The 16,498-nt window shown below is 46.3% G+C and overlaps 1 protein-coding gene across 1 annotated transcript; it reads left to right on the forward strand.

Annotated features, from left to right (window-relative positions):
- The first annotated feature begins 579 nt into the window (after window positions 1–579).
- On the forward strand, window positions 580–16,443 carry LOC144732067 (dual adapter for phosphotyrosine and 3-phosphotyrosine and 3-phosphoinositide-like). The gene is made up of 9 exons (XM_078613305.1): window positions 580–789; window positions 8,490–8,609; window positions 9,491–9,627; window positions 10,367–10,503; window positions 11,200–11,247; window positions 12,273–12,335; window positions 13,537–13,622; window positions 14,430–14,517; window positions 15,339–16,443. The coding sequence occupies exons 1-9, from the start codon at window positions 722–724 to the stop codon at window positions 15,366–15,368; spliced, it is 777 nt and encodes a 258-aa protein (XP_078469431.1). The 5' UTR covers window positions 580–721; the 3' UTR covers window positions 15,369–16,443.
- Window positions 16,444–16,498: the final 55 nt, after the last annotated feature.

Here is a 16,498-nt window from a genome sequence, read left to right on the forward strand (position 1 = left end):
ACCAAGAAGATGAATCCCTGCAGTCACGAAAGCTTTAAATCGAAAAATAGATCACGATGTTTCGATCGCCACACAAGCAATCGTCTTCAGGTGGGAGAGAGAATATTCCTGCAGTCACGAAAGCTTCAAATCAAGATTAAAATTCTATTTTTTTTGTACACATCCCATCAGCCACACAGCGACACTACGAAAGGTGGCGACGACATAGGGGAAGCCTTCATCCAACAGGGGATCGATCATGGCTGACTCGAGTGATGTGCGTTGTGTGTAGACGTGACGTGAAGCGATGGGAGCATTTAACCTGGCAGTGGTTACGAGACAAAGCGGTGTCGACATGGAGCCGGCGACCTCTTGACCTTGACCGAATTTCCCCGCGCCAGCAAACATCGCAGCGATCGGATTGCGCGTGTGCGCCCACCTCCCACATGTATGTTTGGTGCACTTCTTTCGCACCGTACGTAGCCAACCGTGCGAATACGGAAACCCCTCGCGAAGAAAGAACGAGACAGGTCTTGCGGAAAGTCTTGAGCTCTTGGGACCGGCCCGACCGGTCGCTCGCGTTATTTCCGACTCAGTTCCGCGTTCTCCGCCTTCCGAGTCGTCAAGAAGCGACAGAATCCAGGGACGCGTCCGTGTGCGGTGCTGCGTTGCTGCTGCTCCTGCTGCTGCTGCTGCAGCAGCTGCTGCTGGTTTGTCGGTGGTGGTGGTGGAGACTTCCAGGATGGCTCAGTCAAGCTTTGCTCTAATGCTGAATTTGGATCATCTGGAGGCGAGGCTGCGAACTCTCAAGTGAGTATCGCGGTGCGTGTACGCGACACGGTGCGACTCCCTGTGTGGGTGTTGAGCGAGGGTGGTGATTGATGCTGAGAATAACGACGTTGATGGATGGTGATGGGAGGGAATACGAGATAGAGGATAATGGCGATGATGACAGTAATCGTTGTGGATGTATGTTGGACTTGAACTTCTTTCGCACCGTACGTAGCCAACCGTGCCAATGTAGGACCGCAGAGCTCGGGAGATTGTTGGTCACGCCGGCTCTGGCTGCCTTCCCGTTCGCCTGCGGCTTCCCGCGCCTCTGTATCTATCAATGCTCTGTCTGCGAGAGAGTGGACGAGCACCGCTTGCGTGAGAAATTGAGATTGTTATCATGATATTTATTTACCTCTGCATATGTTGAGTTGAGTGGATAGTGCTTAGATCGGTCACCATGAAGCATAACATAAGTTGGCAATGTTGTCTGTACTGTATGTTGAACATGTTTCGCAGCGTACGTAGCCAACCTTGCCAATCGGAGGTGCGGGGGAAGGACAACAAACTAAACACAAGAATGCGTTCTCAAGAAATTAGTATTCGATCTAGATTTAAATCACGATAATGATGACGATCGTCATGATCGTGAAATAGGACTGACGCGCGTTTCTCTGCACGTCCATGAATATGTTAACATGATCCTGAAACGTTTGACTGACGAGAGAGATGATCATGATTGCGACAAGATGCTGCCATGCACGGCTATTAATGACGATGGTTTTAACGTACAGGGAATTAAATGTTGCTATAAACGGTATATAATATATATGATTGGCGATGACAATCCAAATGATTATAATCATGAAAGTGTGCTAAAATATAGTTGTTATTGAGAGGATTCTGACATGGAACCAATGTTCAAACGATAAAAGCAAAGCAGGTTGGAGCGTGTATTGTGATTGGGTGGGTGACCATTTATACACACCAACACACGTTAATAGCACTGTGGCTTGCATAGGAAACGATATCCTGTAATAGGTGACGTTTCGGGCAATGACCCTTCCTAGCACAGAGAGGCCAGAGAGATCGAGTGGATAATAAAAGTTGGAGGCTGTACTTTAAGACTACGGGACCTTTGATGAGAATTATCTTTATGAAATGTTTTAAATACGTAAATTAATATTTACATAACAGTAGACATTAACTAATAGACACACCCTTGAATATTGTAATGGAAAAATACATTGCTTCTTAAATAAGCTCATTTTCATTAAACGTAAGGTTATGAAGTGATTCTGGCACATTGCATTATGGGTAGACCTGCATTCTCGATCCTCAATTATCAATACCTGTCAACCCTTTATCAGTGCCCTACCTTATTACAGACCAATTCAGACCTTATTGGTCACCCCGTGCCCTCATAAATCTCAACGTTCATCCTACAAAGTCCCATTACAAGGGAGAAACACAAACAAATAAAAAATAATTGCCCTATTGAAACGGCTTTAAACCGTGTGGACCTGAAAATTGAATTTCCCTCTACAAGAATACGGGTAAACCGTATGGGTTGACATGTATGATTTTAATTTCAGTCGGATAAAATTGGCTTTCCAAGAATGTTGATATAAAAGTGACTTTAAAATGTTTTAATTTCCTAAAACCGTGCAAGCAGGGAGAGGGGAATTTATGGGAGAACGTTTTTTTTGTTCATCTGCGTGTCTCTTTAGGCTTTGTTTTCCAAGGTTGCTGATCAATCAGATGTGCTACGTAAACAGATTTGTGTTCTGAGCGGTAGCGCAGCCGGGTGAGCCCAGAGCAGACGAGTGGGAAAGGTGAGACGCTCCGCTAATTCGTGAGACCCTCGAGAGAGAGAGAGAGGAGCGAGAGAGCTTCATTTTCTGAATCCTCCGAATCAAATGCCATTTGTGTTATCGCCATCGCGTCGAGAGACAATGGAAAGTCTTTAAATCACATCGTTACCACGGATGCCGATCCCGTTCAGACGGTTTCTCGACTGATTTTACAACCAGGAGATCCGTGACTGCTGCGTGAGCTCAGCAGCAGCAGCGAGAGCGACACAAACGTCGAAAATTGCAGGGGGGCCTTCAGGGCATGTTGCACAAGTAACAAACGAGGTATTTGAACGCTCGTAAACGACACACTCGTGAGTCGAAAACAAAAGTGCGAAATATAATGGCAGGAAGAGGCGACAGAGAGCTGGAATATGACAACATCCTTCCTGAGGTCGCTCGCCTTCAATGTTCAATCCTCTCCCCACAGTTCCAGCCCCAAATCTAAATCTCGGCCACTCTCAATCCTTTAAAAGCGCCCCCAGGCAATGTAAACCGTGACTCGCGGGCCTCCGGTAACGCGAACCCTCCCACACACCAGGCGCGTGTCTCAGCCACCCTTGGTCTATCATCACAACTCTGTGCGCTATGCTGGTTATTGTTATGAGGAAGCCACTGGAGCTAAGCACTTTTAGGCCCAGATTGAAAACGCATTTCTTTAAAACTGCGTTTTGTGTTTAGTTTGTCGTCCCCTCCCCTTCCCTCCGACGCGCACGGTGTATACGTTGAAAGGTATGTTGAAGGACGTTAAACACACATACATTTCCATCCGCAAAAAAAGTCAACACACACTACCGGTAAACAAGGGGGGTGGGCGCGAGTGTTGCACGGTGTGCGCGGCGATTCTCTCATTCGGCGCATCTCCGATTCTGTGAGAAAGTGGCACACACTATCGCAAGCACACACCCGTCATAAGCAACAACCGCCGTTCGCCATGAAGTGGCGGTGATGTCACAACGGCATTTGCGCCATGCGAGGTGCGCCCTGAGGCCACGTGAACTGTCGAAGACTCGTTCGCAGGTCACAACCGGCCCCAGGTGCCATTGGCTGACTGAAATGACAGGCAGATGCACCACCTGTGCTCCCCACTGCCCAGCATCGTTGCCTTCTATCGGCCTGGCGCTACGCTCGTTGTTGTTGGGGGGCGACTGCCTCCAACTTCCCAGCAGCGTCCTTTACAAACCTCCTCCAGAGGGTTATCTTGACACCGCTGGTACCAGTCATTGGCAAGTCAACTCAGCTCCACGTCCTTCTGTACCACATCTTTCCATCTCTTCTCCAGCTCGTGCCGCCCCTGTTTAGCCCCCTCTATCCGGGCATACAGAAAGCTGCTTGAGGTATGATGGGCATACGAGCTTCATGTCCCAACCAACGCAACCACACCTACCGGTCGAACTCACTGATGGGAATGTGTCCAGAACTTTCAAGAATCTGCGAGCTCCTCACACAAGACAGTCTTGAAGAACCCAAGATGGATAGTAGGCAGGGCAGCCTTAATGTTTCAAATCGTGGCAGATGATCCTTTAAGGGGCTTCACGTGTCGCAATGCATGGAGAAGAGAGGGCGTAACTGTGACCGACATTACTCCGATCTTCGTATGGCGCAATAGGCCAGGTAGCTTCCGTACAGCGTAAAGCAGCCGATGAAAGATAATGCCGCTTGACTGAATCTGAGATCGCTGCCAAACTGGATCTGCTAATAATCACAGTCAGCCAACCCAAAAACATGCTCAATCGCACACAGATATGCACAGTAACACATAGACAAAAAAACATCTCTCACATCGCCTTTTAACAGACTGTTAGCGAGCACCTATTAAAACCGACATGGCACAAGATACACACAAAAAATCGCTCTCTAACACACTCGCACAAATAAATGCACGCAGAATCACATACATGACTTTCAAAAAAATATTTACAACACGTGCAATTTCACACCTTACGTCAGCCACAGCCTGGGCAATGACGTCACGGTGGCCATTTTTACATCAGGGATTGTTTTCATGGCAGCTGATTGGCTGGTGCAGCGGGAGTGATGACGTAAACAGGTCCCTGCGGGGTGGGCTGGTAGGAACGAATATCCAAAGAATATAAACATCATGTATTATTACACTTGTTTAGCCAGGAAAGCCTCACTGAGTGTAAAGGTGTTTGTAGTGTCCTGCCAAGTGTTTGCAGTAGGGGGCGATGTTGCTACACCTAATCGGACGATACGAAGGGAGAGTTTGAGGCCTAGTTCTAGGCTTTAGGCCTAGCTGTAGGCTTGAGGCCGCTGTGAGTTAATTTTTTATTTAAATGTTTTAATTATTAATGTAAAAGCTTTAAATGTAAATGTTTCTATTTAAAAACATCAGGGAATGTAACATTGTTAAACATTAACTCCCTTGCACACACGCGGGGGTACGATACGAAGGGAGAGTTTGAGGCCTAGTTCTAGGCTTTAGGCCTAGCTGTAGGCTTTAGGCTGCTGTGAGTTAATTTTTAATTTAAATGTTTTAATTAAAAGCTATCTCAGGGAATTATAAGGGAATGTTACACTTGTTTAGCCAGGAAAGCGTCACTGAGTCTAAAGGTTTTTTAATTAAAAGCTATCTCAGGGAATTATAAAATAAGGGAATGTTACACTTGTTTAGCCAGGAAAGCGTCACTGAGTCTAAAGGTTTTTGTAGGGTCCTGACAAGTGTTTGTAGTAGGGGGCGATGTTGCTACACCTAATCGGACATCGGACGGTCGGACGGACGATATCATCTATTGTAGGCTGGTTCACTTCGTTCCTACCAGTATTATGAATAATCTCATGAGACCTCCTTTGCCAGTACAGTACCAAAATATAATGGGGGTTTTCCCCTTTTTTTGGCAACAAAATTGAAACCTTTTTACAAGGATTCATGTCTGCATTAACCACAATACTTGCAGTCAAAATGCAAACAAAAAACACACTATGATAATATATGCATTCATCGTCTTGGTTCTTTCGGTAAAGTCACGTAGAAGGGAAATAATAAAATAATAATAATGATGCTGCTAATCCTGCATAATGCACGGGCATAATATGACTTTGAAACCCCTCGCCCACCTACGCATTTCACAAGTAGTGACTAATCCCATATTAGCATTTCCCATAAATATGCTAAGTTCCTCTTGATATGCAAATTATTTTGTCAAGGCGCTCTTCGCCCTCCAACCCAGCTTAAATATATGCTCCAAGCCTGGGGTGTTTCATTCAGACGCTGTCTTCCCGACAGACCTGTTCTTCACCTGAGGACGGCTGCTTGCGTTGTGGCCGAAACGTCGTGAGAATTATTTTATTATGTTTAATTTTTTATTATTTTATTATTTCCCTTCTACGTGACTTTACCGAAAGAACCAAGAAGATGAATCCCTGCAGTCACGAAAGCTTTAAATCGAAATATATGCATTGTCCTTGAAACTGATTGGTCCACACCAAGGGACGGCTTTCTTTTGAGCCTCGACCCAATTGGTGCTCGACCAGAGGACGCCTTTTCAAGGACAATGCATATATTATCATAGTGTGTTCTTTGTTTGCATTTTGACTGCAAGTATTGTGGTTAATGCAGACATGAATCCTTGTATAAAGTTTTCAGTTTTGTTGCCAGAAAAAAGGGGAAAACCCCTATTATATGCGTAACCTTTGTATGGCTCGGACGCTCCCAGATACGTACGGTACTCTGCAATTGGCACTACGTGATTTCTGAACATATGGCAAATCGCTCCCTGATTAGGATGTATGCGGGGTTTTTTTATTCTTTAGTACCCAGGCCCCAGATCTCGGTACAAATCAATTTCTGCCACCCGTATACAAGTGCCATTTCCGCGGACTGAGCAAAAATCCGGATAGGTGGCAAACCTACTAATTTTGTCTCAGAAAACCGGGGAGTGCAAGACTGGCACAGTCATAGACAGGCCCGGACTGGCCATCGGGCAGTCCAGGCGGCAAATGCCATTCGGAGTGCGCCGGTGGGCTGGTCTGTTTGGGGAAATAGCAAATGTGATCAGAGTAAAACAAATGCAAATATCTTATTACCTCTAATGTGTATGCTTCATTGCTTATTTACGCTCTCAGTTAGCATTGAATCTCATATTTGGCAGCCCCAAAGATTGTTCCTCACTGGGCAATTTGTTTTTTTGCACCAGCTCAAATGGGCAAATGAGGATCGCACAGAAGAAATCACGCTAATAGATCGTCACATCGCAAATCTCGCTACTGCAGTACAACACAATTTGTAATAGCACAACAAATCATTTATCACAAATAAATAATTCCATAGCCCGAATATGGACCGGTGAGAACCGTGACCTTCGGTGACACCCAGAGGGGCTTTCCACAACGAGGAAGGCGCCCCAGACGAGTTTACACAACAATAGCCAGAGATGTTGATTTGAATATTCCGTGCAATCTCGAATAACAAGAAATTCCTCTCTTAACCGAGAATCTTCTTAACACCGCGACATCGGTGTGGATCATTGTAGGCTTCCAGCGGTTGCCCCCACGTGCTGATAAACCGGCTGTGTCCCGAATCTTTCTCCAGGCAGTACATTGATTTAGTGTGCTGATCTTAAAGGTGCATTGAAAAATGTTAATACTCCGACTGATGCTCCTGCTGTTGTGGAGTGACTCATGCAGCCAGCTATGGCTGCAGAGTTTGGTGGTACATGTTGTTTATGTCGTTTATTGTGAAAATTCGGTCACAGTTCCTATGATCACTGTTACATTGGTTTTTATGGCTTTATTTTGGTGATTTCGAAAAGTTTTTTGGTTTGGCCATGTTTGTTTGTTGTAGTACAGAGTTAGACTGATGGCCTTAATCTAAGTTGTCTTGTGGTTGTTGTTGTTGTTTGACTTGCATCCCACTGGGATTTTTGCACAGTGTTGGTGTACGGTGCTTTTTCTGCAATATTTTGCTGTCTTTTCTTGGATTTTCTGTTTGCACATAGTCACTTTAAGATGTTTTCTTGTTCATGTTTTTGTTTGTTGCGGTTGCACCCGATTCAAGAGCCGAATGGCTCACAGGGCTATACCTAATAAATGAACTTGAACTTGAACATTGGCGCTTGGCGCGGTGTGTAAACCCCCGGCGCTGGGGAGCAAAAGACGCCTGGACGTGATGCTGTCTACCCACCCACTCGTGCGCCTTACCGGCCTTCACCAGTATGTCTAACTAAACTATTAACCGGGTTAAGGCCCCCACTGAACTATGTAGATATTTTCTTGGTTCTTTCGGTAAAGGTACGTAGAAGGGAAATAATAAAATAATAAAAAGTAAACATAATAAAATACAATAGTGAGATTTGTATTTTATTATGTTTTATTTTATTATTTTATTATTTCCCTTCTACGTGACTTTACCGAAAAAACCAAGAAGATGAATCCCTGCAGTCGCGAAAGCTTTAAATCGAAATTTAAGTAGATATTTTTCGGAAGCGACCTGGCCACAAATGATAGCTCAATGAAGTGGCTTATAATGTGGAAATGTTATGCAGCCAAATATTCGAAACGCATTTTTATAAATGTGGAGGGTTAACCCGAAGGACCCGGATAAAAATCCACGCGACCACGGCGAGAACATGGAAACTCCAAATATATAGGGCAGGATATTTTTTATTTGTCCTTTGTGTATGTATATGTTTGTGGGGTTTGTTTGTGTGGTGTACGTACCATGATTGTGTGCCGCGTGGGCTGGGTCATATGGCCACTACATGCCCAAGCAGCTTCCGTTTAGCTGGATAGAGGGGGCTAAACGGACGCGACACGAGCTGGAGAAAAGATGGACTGATGCGGTACAGAAGTAAGTGGAGCTGAGTGAACTTGCTGATGAAAGATATCAGCCGTGGATGAGGCATATATATGTTTTTTGATTTGCAGGTTTTATCATGGGAAGCTGCCAAGACACAATGCCGAGGCTCTGCTGCTTGCGAATGGGACAACGGGGAGTTTCCTCCTGAGGAGGAGCAAGGAGCCAGGGAAGTATGCGGTGTCAGTCAGGTACGGAGAGACTCTATACACACACACATCATCATCGGCCACTCGCCATTGAGTGGTATGGATATCTCCATGGCTTGTCCCAGGCTAGGGGTACTCTTAGTTACGTAACGTGTCGAAATCTCGCTGGAAGGAGGTCATGGGACATACCCAGGTGTTGTGGGTTAAATTACTGAGATGATTGGTAGATGGTTGGCAAATGCACCACCTGTACCCGCTGTGTTTTAGCTGTCCGGCGCGCTGTCCATCACTGTGAGCATCGCTCCTCCGCCTCCAATTTAATTTTACAAGCCCCCTCCACAGGCCGTGCTTGAATCATTGATGTTCGTCTTCCGCGACTCCACTCAGCTCCCGAATCCACTTGCATCGCATCGGCCCATGTTCTCTCTAGGCCATTTTGTTCATTTTTACCTTCTTTTATTCCGCCAAGCCAGAAGCTGCTTGATCATTCGTGGCTGGGCGTGCAGCTAACGTTGCCCGCGAGAGGAGTTCGCTGATGGAACAACGTCAATATATTTTAGGGATCTTCAGAAGATCTGTGATCGCACACGGTTCAGCATGGATATAACAACAGAATGAATAACAATCCACAATCCTAATGAGAATGGCAATAATATTGATAATGATCGTATTACTGTTGAGATGGATGGTGGTGGTGATGATAGGTACCATGATGAGGATGATACCAAACATTATTATGATGCTGCCAATGATGATGAGACGATGATACAGTTGTGATACTGCAGATGACATAGGTGGATGCTGACAATTATTATGAAGCTGAGAAGGATGATGATAAGAAGGACGATGCTGCCGGTGCCGATGATGATACTGGCGATGACAATGTTGTTGCTGCTGCTACTGCTGATGTTGTTCATATGCAGGACCAGCAGTAACGTCATCCACTTTGTAGCGGAACTCAATGTCGACGGGGAGGTCACCTTCGGACAAAAGAAGTTCTCCAACATGGAGAAGTTCATGATTCACCTGCAGGGGCAGCCCATGGTCGGCAGCACCGAAGGTATAACACATGCACCTAGCCTGGCACGAGTACAAAGCCTAATTCTATCAAGATGTCATCGTGGCCCACGTCATTCGTGGCACCACCGCACGTCACCGAAACTCTCTGCCCTCGTCAGATCCCGCAGCTGCTGCGTAGTCGAGACACGCAGGGTACCTCCAAGATATTGCCTGAATGTCTCCCACCATGCGCTTAGGTTCTTCCCCTTGGAACCTAATGACATAGCATCGGCAATATTACCAGCAAATGGTTGTCATACGTGCACACAAGCACCATGACAACCCTTTGAAGCTACTTCATAACACGAGTTCTAGCACGATGACTAGTGCTACCACCACCAACACGTGCTTTAACCCTCTAACGCTGGCAGCTGGTCCTAACACCCCCAGGTGATGCAACCTCACGTGGGCCCACGCCTTGCGTGTGCGTGCGTATGGGGAGCCGTAGTGTAGTGGTTAGCGTGATGTGCTATGAACCCGGTGACCCGAGTTCACTTCTCGCTCACAGCCAACGCGTGACGATTATCTGAACCCGTCCTGGGCATCCCCTAGGTCGACTCAGCCACAATTGAGTACATGGTGCGATGTGTAAACATCGCCACTGGGGAGACAAAGGCTGTCGGGCGTGGTGCTGGCCACCCACCCCCTCGTGTGCCGTGCCGGCCTTCACAGGTGCTCGCTAACAGCACTTGCCCCTACAGTCTGTTAAGGCTACACGGCGGGATCTTTGTCTTTTGTAGCGGGCACGGTGGTTTTCCTGTCGACGCCGTACCCAGGCGTCGTGGACGAGCCCAGCATCTACACCCGCCTCAGCATCCACCACGAGGGAGGGACGTACCCCCCGAAGATGCCCATGACCTCTGACCGCGTGTCCTCGGTGAGATGGTGGGGGGGGCACCCAGGACATCTTCATGCACGGGGTGGGTGGCATGGCCTCGCGCCAGGGGGTGGGAAACATGCGGATCTTCCTCCGCATGCCGCTTCCTAAACTTTGCGGATCTTTGGCTGCTCTCCTTGCTGGGCAGTCGTTTTTTGTTGTTGTTGAAAAACAATCCGCACCCCACCTCACCCCCACAAATCTTAAATATTATTTAACGCGAAGATAATTGGTTAAATATGGCAGGGAATGAGTCACTGTGGAATGTCTTGGTGACAGGCAAAATTCACGACAGTCAAACCGTGTTGTTAAATGTTAACTCAGGGGGCGATATAAACTAAATAGACGCATACTCTTAGGTTTTTTTCGGTAAAGTCACGTAGGTAAAATAATAAAAATAAATAATAGAAATAATAATAGAAATAAAATAATAATTCACGACGTTTCGGAGGCAACACAAAGTCTCCGTCATCAGGTGGGACCAATTTTAGCTGTGACGGTGTATTGTGTGTGTGTAGTGTATTGTGTGTGTATTGTATTGTGTGTGTAGTGTATTGTGTGTGTATTGTAGTGTGTGTGTGTAGTGTATTGTGTGTGTATTGTATTGTGTGTGTGTAGTGTATTGTGTGTGTATTGTATTGTGTGTGTGTAGTGTATTGTGTGTGTATTGTATTGTGTGTGTTGTGTGTGTTACAGCTGGCAGGCAAGTCTGGCTACATGGTGAAGCAGGGGGGCCGCGTGAAGGTGAGACAGCCGCACTGGGGGGGGGGGGGGGGGGGGGGTCACGGGGGGGGGTCACTGGGGGGGGGGGGAGCTGTCGCCCCCCTATCCCCCCGTCGTTGGCTCCACCACTTCGCATCGTGGGGCAGGGGGGGCCACGCGGCAAGGCTGCAGCCCTCCTCTCGTTCAATGCACGTGGACAGGAAGATAGGCGGCATGCACGATTACGTCACACGATAAGTGACAATCAGTGCCGGATTTAGGCATAAGCTAAGTTAAGCTACAGCTTAGGGTCTTATATTATGATATGGGAGGGGGGGGGGGGTTCTAAATACGAAAAGATAATTATATAAAGTTTAAAGTTTTACATAATCGGTTGAAAAATAAAGATAAAGGGAAAAAAGACACTCGACAAAACCGGTTCTTTTCATACCCACGCGACAAAATTTTGACGCATTCCTCGATCTGCAAAGCCTCAGCTTCGACATTACTGAGGTTCCCCAGCATCATCCGACCCTCACGAACGAATGCATCCACACGCCTTGTAGATGATGGTTGTTTGACCATACTTCAGACTCGGTTAAACGAAGCAACGCCGTGTCCCGTCACCACAGCTGCAGCTCCTCCATTCGGCTCCAGCGGTGACATGCAGTATAAAACCCATTCATGAGAACTGCTTTTTGTGTTTAGTTTGTCGTATTTCCACCCGCACCTGCGATTAGCACGGTTTGCTACGTATGCTGCGAAAAATGTTCAACATACAGTAGACAACATTGCCAACTTATTTTATGCTTCATGGTGACCGATCCGAGCACTATCCACTCAACTCCTGCTTGGCTTCTTCAAGTTCAGGTGTCACCTGTGCAGCTGGTGGGGAGCCCAGCAGAGCACAGCGAGGCGTGGTGGTCACTTTGAGGGCAGTGGACATTGAATAATGTATATTGGAGGAATCCGATTATCTATAAAGCTCTATTTTTCACAGATGTTCAGTGTACAGAGCCATAAGCTGAACCACAACTTTCCTCCCCCCCCCCCCACGCTGTGTACAGAGCTGGAAGAAGCGTTGGTTTGTCTTGGAACGCAACGAACTCAAGTATTACAATAATCAAGCGGTGAGGTCATATCATTGTTGTTGCGTTCTCTGTACGTTCCGACTTTGTAACCTTTACAAATCCACATTTTTTAAAAGTACGTGAACAAATATGGCATGGAACGGAAGCCCGTCATCTGTAGATGTGCACGACCTTATGGGTGCGAGCGAAAGAGACAAAAACACTTGTGGACTACAGAATGCAAACCCCCGGAAGGCTAACATACTTGTGCGCATTACGAAATCAAACCGTTTCCTCTGCTGGTCGCGAGGACCAATCGCCACCCTAGCAACAGGTGCTCCTAGCAACGGCTTCCATAGCAACGACTTCCATAGCAACGGCCGGCCCTGCAGGAAGTAGCAACGGATGGCGTCGTCGCTTTGCGTGCAGGTAGTTTGGTGGGAAGTGCTGGTGGCATCACTCATCGTAAATGCCACGTGTCATCACGATAGGTTTTTTTTTTAAATCAGTTGCATCGACAAAAAAATTCCAACACATGTTTTTGTTATACAATATTTCGCTGAATTTTGATTTAAAGCTTTCGTGACTGCAGGGATTCATCTTCTTAGTTCTTTCGGTAAAGTCACGTAGAAGGGAAATAATAAAAAATGTCTTTCCGACAGACCTGTTCTTCACCTGAGGACGGCTGCTTGCGTTGTGGTCGAAACGTCGTGAGAATTGTATTTTAATACGTTTTATTTTTATTATTTCCCTTCTACGTGACTTTACCGAAAGAACCAAGGAGAATATTTGGCTGGTCCTGGTTTTACTTGGTTCATTTCACGCGCGAACACCCCTGGAACGTGTTCTGTGGGGGGGGGGGGGTCAAGACAGCCACTCGGTGATTAAAACGTGCTTTTCTGCATACCATCTGATAACGTACAGCTAGATCTCCATTATCCGTCAGCGGGTCGATTGCCTGGGTTGCGGACTCGGCGTGGACATCAGTGCCGTTCGTTTTGAACGCAAGCTCTGCTCCTCTCTCGTCCGCGACTGTGACCACGTGAAAAAAAATTATTCAGACGACGCATTGTGTCGTCACCCCCCATTCGACAAAGCAAAACCCAATAAACACACTTCTGGAGCCAAACTTGCTTGTGCACGATTTGCGTTTTTGCTTTATATCTTCCCCCAGTTACGCCAGATAATTGAGTAGTGGACTGCACAACGTTGCCACGTGATGATGTGTTTAAAGTGACCACGTGACCCCGCGTGACGGTAGGATGACAAGCCGATCGACACATTGCGCCTGTCACGGTGCTCTAAAGTGGAGCAGGACATCAGCCAGAACAAGGGCAACTGCTTCAGGTGAGGGCACCCCCCACATCAATACCTCCCTCGTCTCACCACCAGTCCTCAGCCCCTCTCGCTCCCTATAAAGTATCGCCCCGATACCCCCCCCCCCCCAATCATTTGAAGTATCATTATTATGCTTTTTCTCAGGAAAGCCTCATTAATTCACTCACAATTTTAAAGAGGGTACCGTCAAATTTTGCCAACAGGTGAAGATTGCAGTTGTGTGTATAATGAACTCGAGTAATTTGTGGACTTTTTTTTTTCCAATTCGGCATATTTGAACCAGGACGGCCACAAAACGGCCTTACCACTTGCGAATTACATCAAAGCATTTTTATATTCACTGTATGCATAACTTATTTTTCATCGTACGGAGACCCTTTTATAAATCCACTTCTGGACGAGGGCCCTTAGCACACTCACTGTGTGGGTCGTGGGGGTTTATTTATCCATTCTTCACGCTGGCCATTGCAGTTTGTGAAGACTTTGGAGCAGCGTTGAATATATTTATATTTTCTGCACGGCCCTCTGCTGCCTACAACGTAGCCCCGCAGCAACCTATAGCACCCGTTTCGTGCACGGTGGTCACTCGTCCGAGAACTATGCAGGCTCCATCCCGCTTAGCTTCCCAGATGCGATGAGGTCAGGCGCATTTCCGTGCGATTTGGTTAAATTCGGTAGACTGCTTTCCTGAGGGCAATGATGATAAATAAACGATGCTTAAATTATTTACGAGGTAGGAGGGTGAAGATACAGACGTAGACATGTATTGTTGTTGCTGCCAATGATGCGGATGTCACTGCTGTTGTACTGGCCCAGGATGGTGTTTCCGGAACGGACTTACTACATGCACACAACCACACCCGAAGAGCGAGAGCACTGGATGGAGCTCCTACAGTTCAAGCTGGTGAGACGTCGCTTTCGTTTCTACGACGCAGCGCTAAGTCTGGATCTTGTGCGATTGTTTCAAGTGCAGAAAAGCATTGAACGGTCTCTACTCGCAAACGTTTGGCCAAGCTTCTTGAGGAAATGTGCTTTCCTCGACACCAATACTAATCCCTGCCATTCGCCACCAAGTGACGTCACCACGGGTCCTGTGCCAGGCCAGGTGCACTTTGAGGCACCTGGCCTGGCGTTATTGCCCTTCGCTCAAAAAACTCGATCGAACAGCGACACCACAGCATAAAACCCAAGTAAATTAACCCTCTGGTTACAATGTCTGCAGTTGAGAAAGTCACATCACACCGCTCGCCTGGTTTCAGTTAAGACATCGCACCACACGTGGGCAAGCCAGCAACACTGGGCTCATCCGTTCAAATTCAGCTGCTAGCCGCTCACATTTAAACCAGGTTCTAAAGTGAGACAAATTGATGGCCTCAGCTTGGTCACAAATGACATTGTTTGATTGACATGCAGAAAAAACTCTCAAAGAGGTGGCATATAAAATCACTGTGCTCAAATTGGTGGAGAGACACAGGCTTTGGAAGTGACTTCGACGTAGTTTTGAAACATCACCATGTTCCGGGGCAATTGTCGAACACAGGGTGGTGCACTGCTCGCTGTGAGAGCTCCGAATGGTGATGTAACGATGGAACACACGAAAACCACCCATTTTTGAAGACGAATAAGTATTCGGCTACCACGAATGATAAAGAAAATTTGCGAGCGGGCAGCATTATCGCTCCTGTGAATCAATTAATTGGCGGTGGTGGTGCTGTTGTTTTCCAGAACCCGGAGATCAAGCACAACTGCCTATGAAGCCCTGCCCACGTGGCCCACAGCTTCACTCTCCCACCAGCTTCCAACTACAGCTTTGCCCCGTCCACAACCGCCCCTCTGTGGAACCTCTTCCTGGCCAGGGTTGACACCAGTGATAAGTGATACCAGAACTGGTGATGTATGGTCAACAGACTCACACGACCGACAAGGCGTGGGGAGGCAGTCAAGCTGCAGTGGATTGACAAATGACTGTAAACTATTAATACAATTTAAACAAAACTTATAAACAAGGGTATAACATTGAGTATATATGTTTGGTGCAAACTATAGCCTCGGTAACCTATACAAAATCATTAAAGATTTCTATTCCAGTATTTAACAATCGTAATATTGACTTAAAGCTTTCGTGACTGCAGGAATTTCATATTCTTTGGGTCTTTCGGTAAAGTCACGTAGAAAGAATACAAAAAATTAAGTGAATAAAGCATAATAAAAATATCACGTCAACAAGAGAAAAGAGGGACGATTGCTTGTGTTGTGATCGAAACGTCGTGATAGTTTTATTAATTTTTATTCACTTTATTTTCATTTTTATTATTTTGTTCCATCTACATGATTTTACCAAAAGAATAATCGTAATATTAATAAAGCACATAACTGCAGTGTAAAATGCTTTATCAAAAATGAATACATTTAACATTGTGGCAATAACGGTGTTTAAATAAGAGCAGTTGCAAGGGTCATGTGAAACCATTAAATGTACAAATAGAAAGCGTACTCTTATACGCGTGCAGTTATATGCATGTATTGGGAGCTTTAAAATAAATAATTAATGCATTTCATCCACCTCGGTTGATTTGGTGCTTTTGTAATAACCCACACAGATGAGGCAGTTGATGGCAATAATTGGGGCTTATTCTGCTACTGCAAATGAGGGTTCGGGTGCTGCTGATGTTAGTATTGACAATGATGTAGGTTAACATGCAAAAAATAAGTTTTTGAAAGTAAAAAAAACTCAACAGTAAGCACTCATCCCCCATGTGACTCATCTCACTCACGTGACTCCCATCAAAGCCGCCACTTACGAGAAAAACAATAAAGACAAGTTACTGACTCCTCTCTCTACCAGTCTCCCTCATCCTGCCCGCATCTCCCTCGTCCTCCCCATG

The sequence above is a fragment of the Lampetra planeri genome, chromosome 41 (assembly GCF_965212315.1).
Source record: "Lampetra planeri chromosome 41, kcLamPlan1.2.h2, whole genome shotgun sequence".
Lineage (NCBI taxonomy): Eukaryota > Metazoa > Chordata > Hyperoartia > Petromyzontiformes > Petromyzontidae > Lampetra > Lampetra planeri.

Coding starts and splice junctions, on each gene's coding strand:
- LOC144732067 (XM_078613305.1), top strand. CDS start 722: ATGGCTCAGTCAAGCTTTGCTCTAATGCTGAATTTGGATCATCTGGAG. Junction 9,628..10,366: donor CATGGTCGGCAGCACCGAAG/GTATAACACATG, acceptor TGTCTTTTGTAG/CGGGCACGGTGGTTTTCCTG. Junction 14,518..15,338: donor AGCTCCTACAGTTCAAGCTG/GTGAGACGTCGC, acceptor GTTGTTTTCCAG/AACCCGGAGATCAAGCACAA.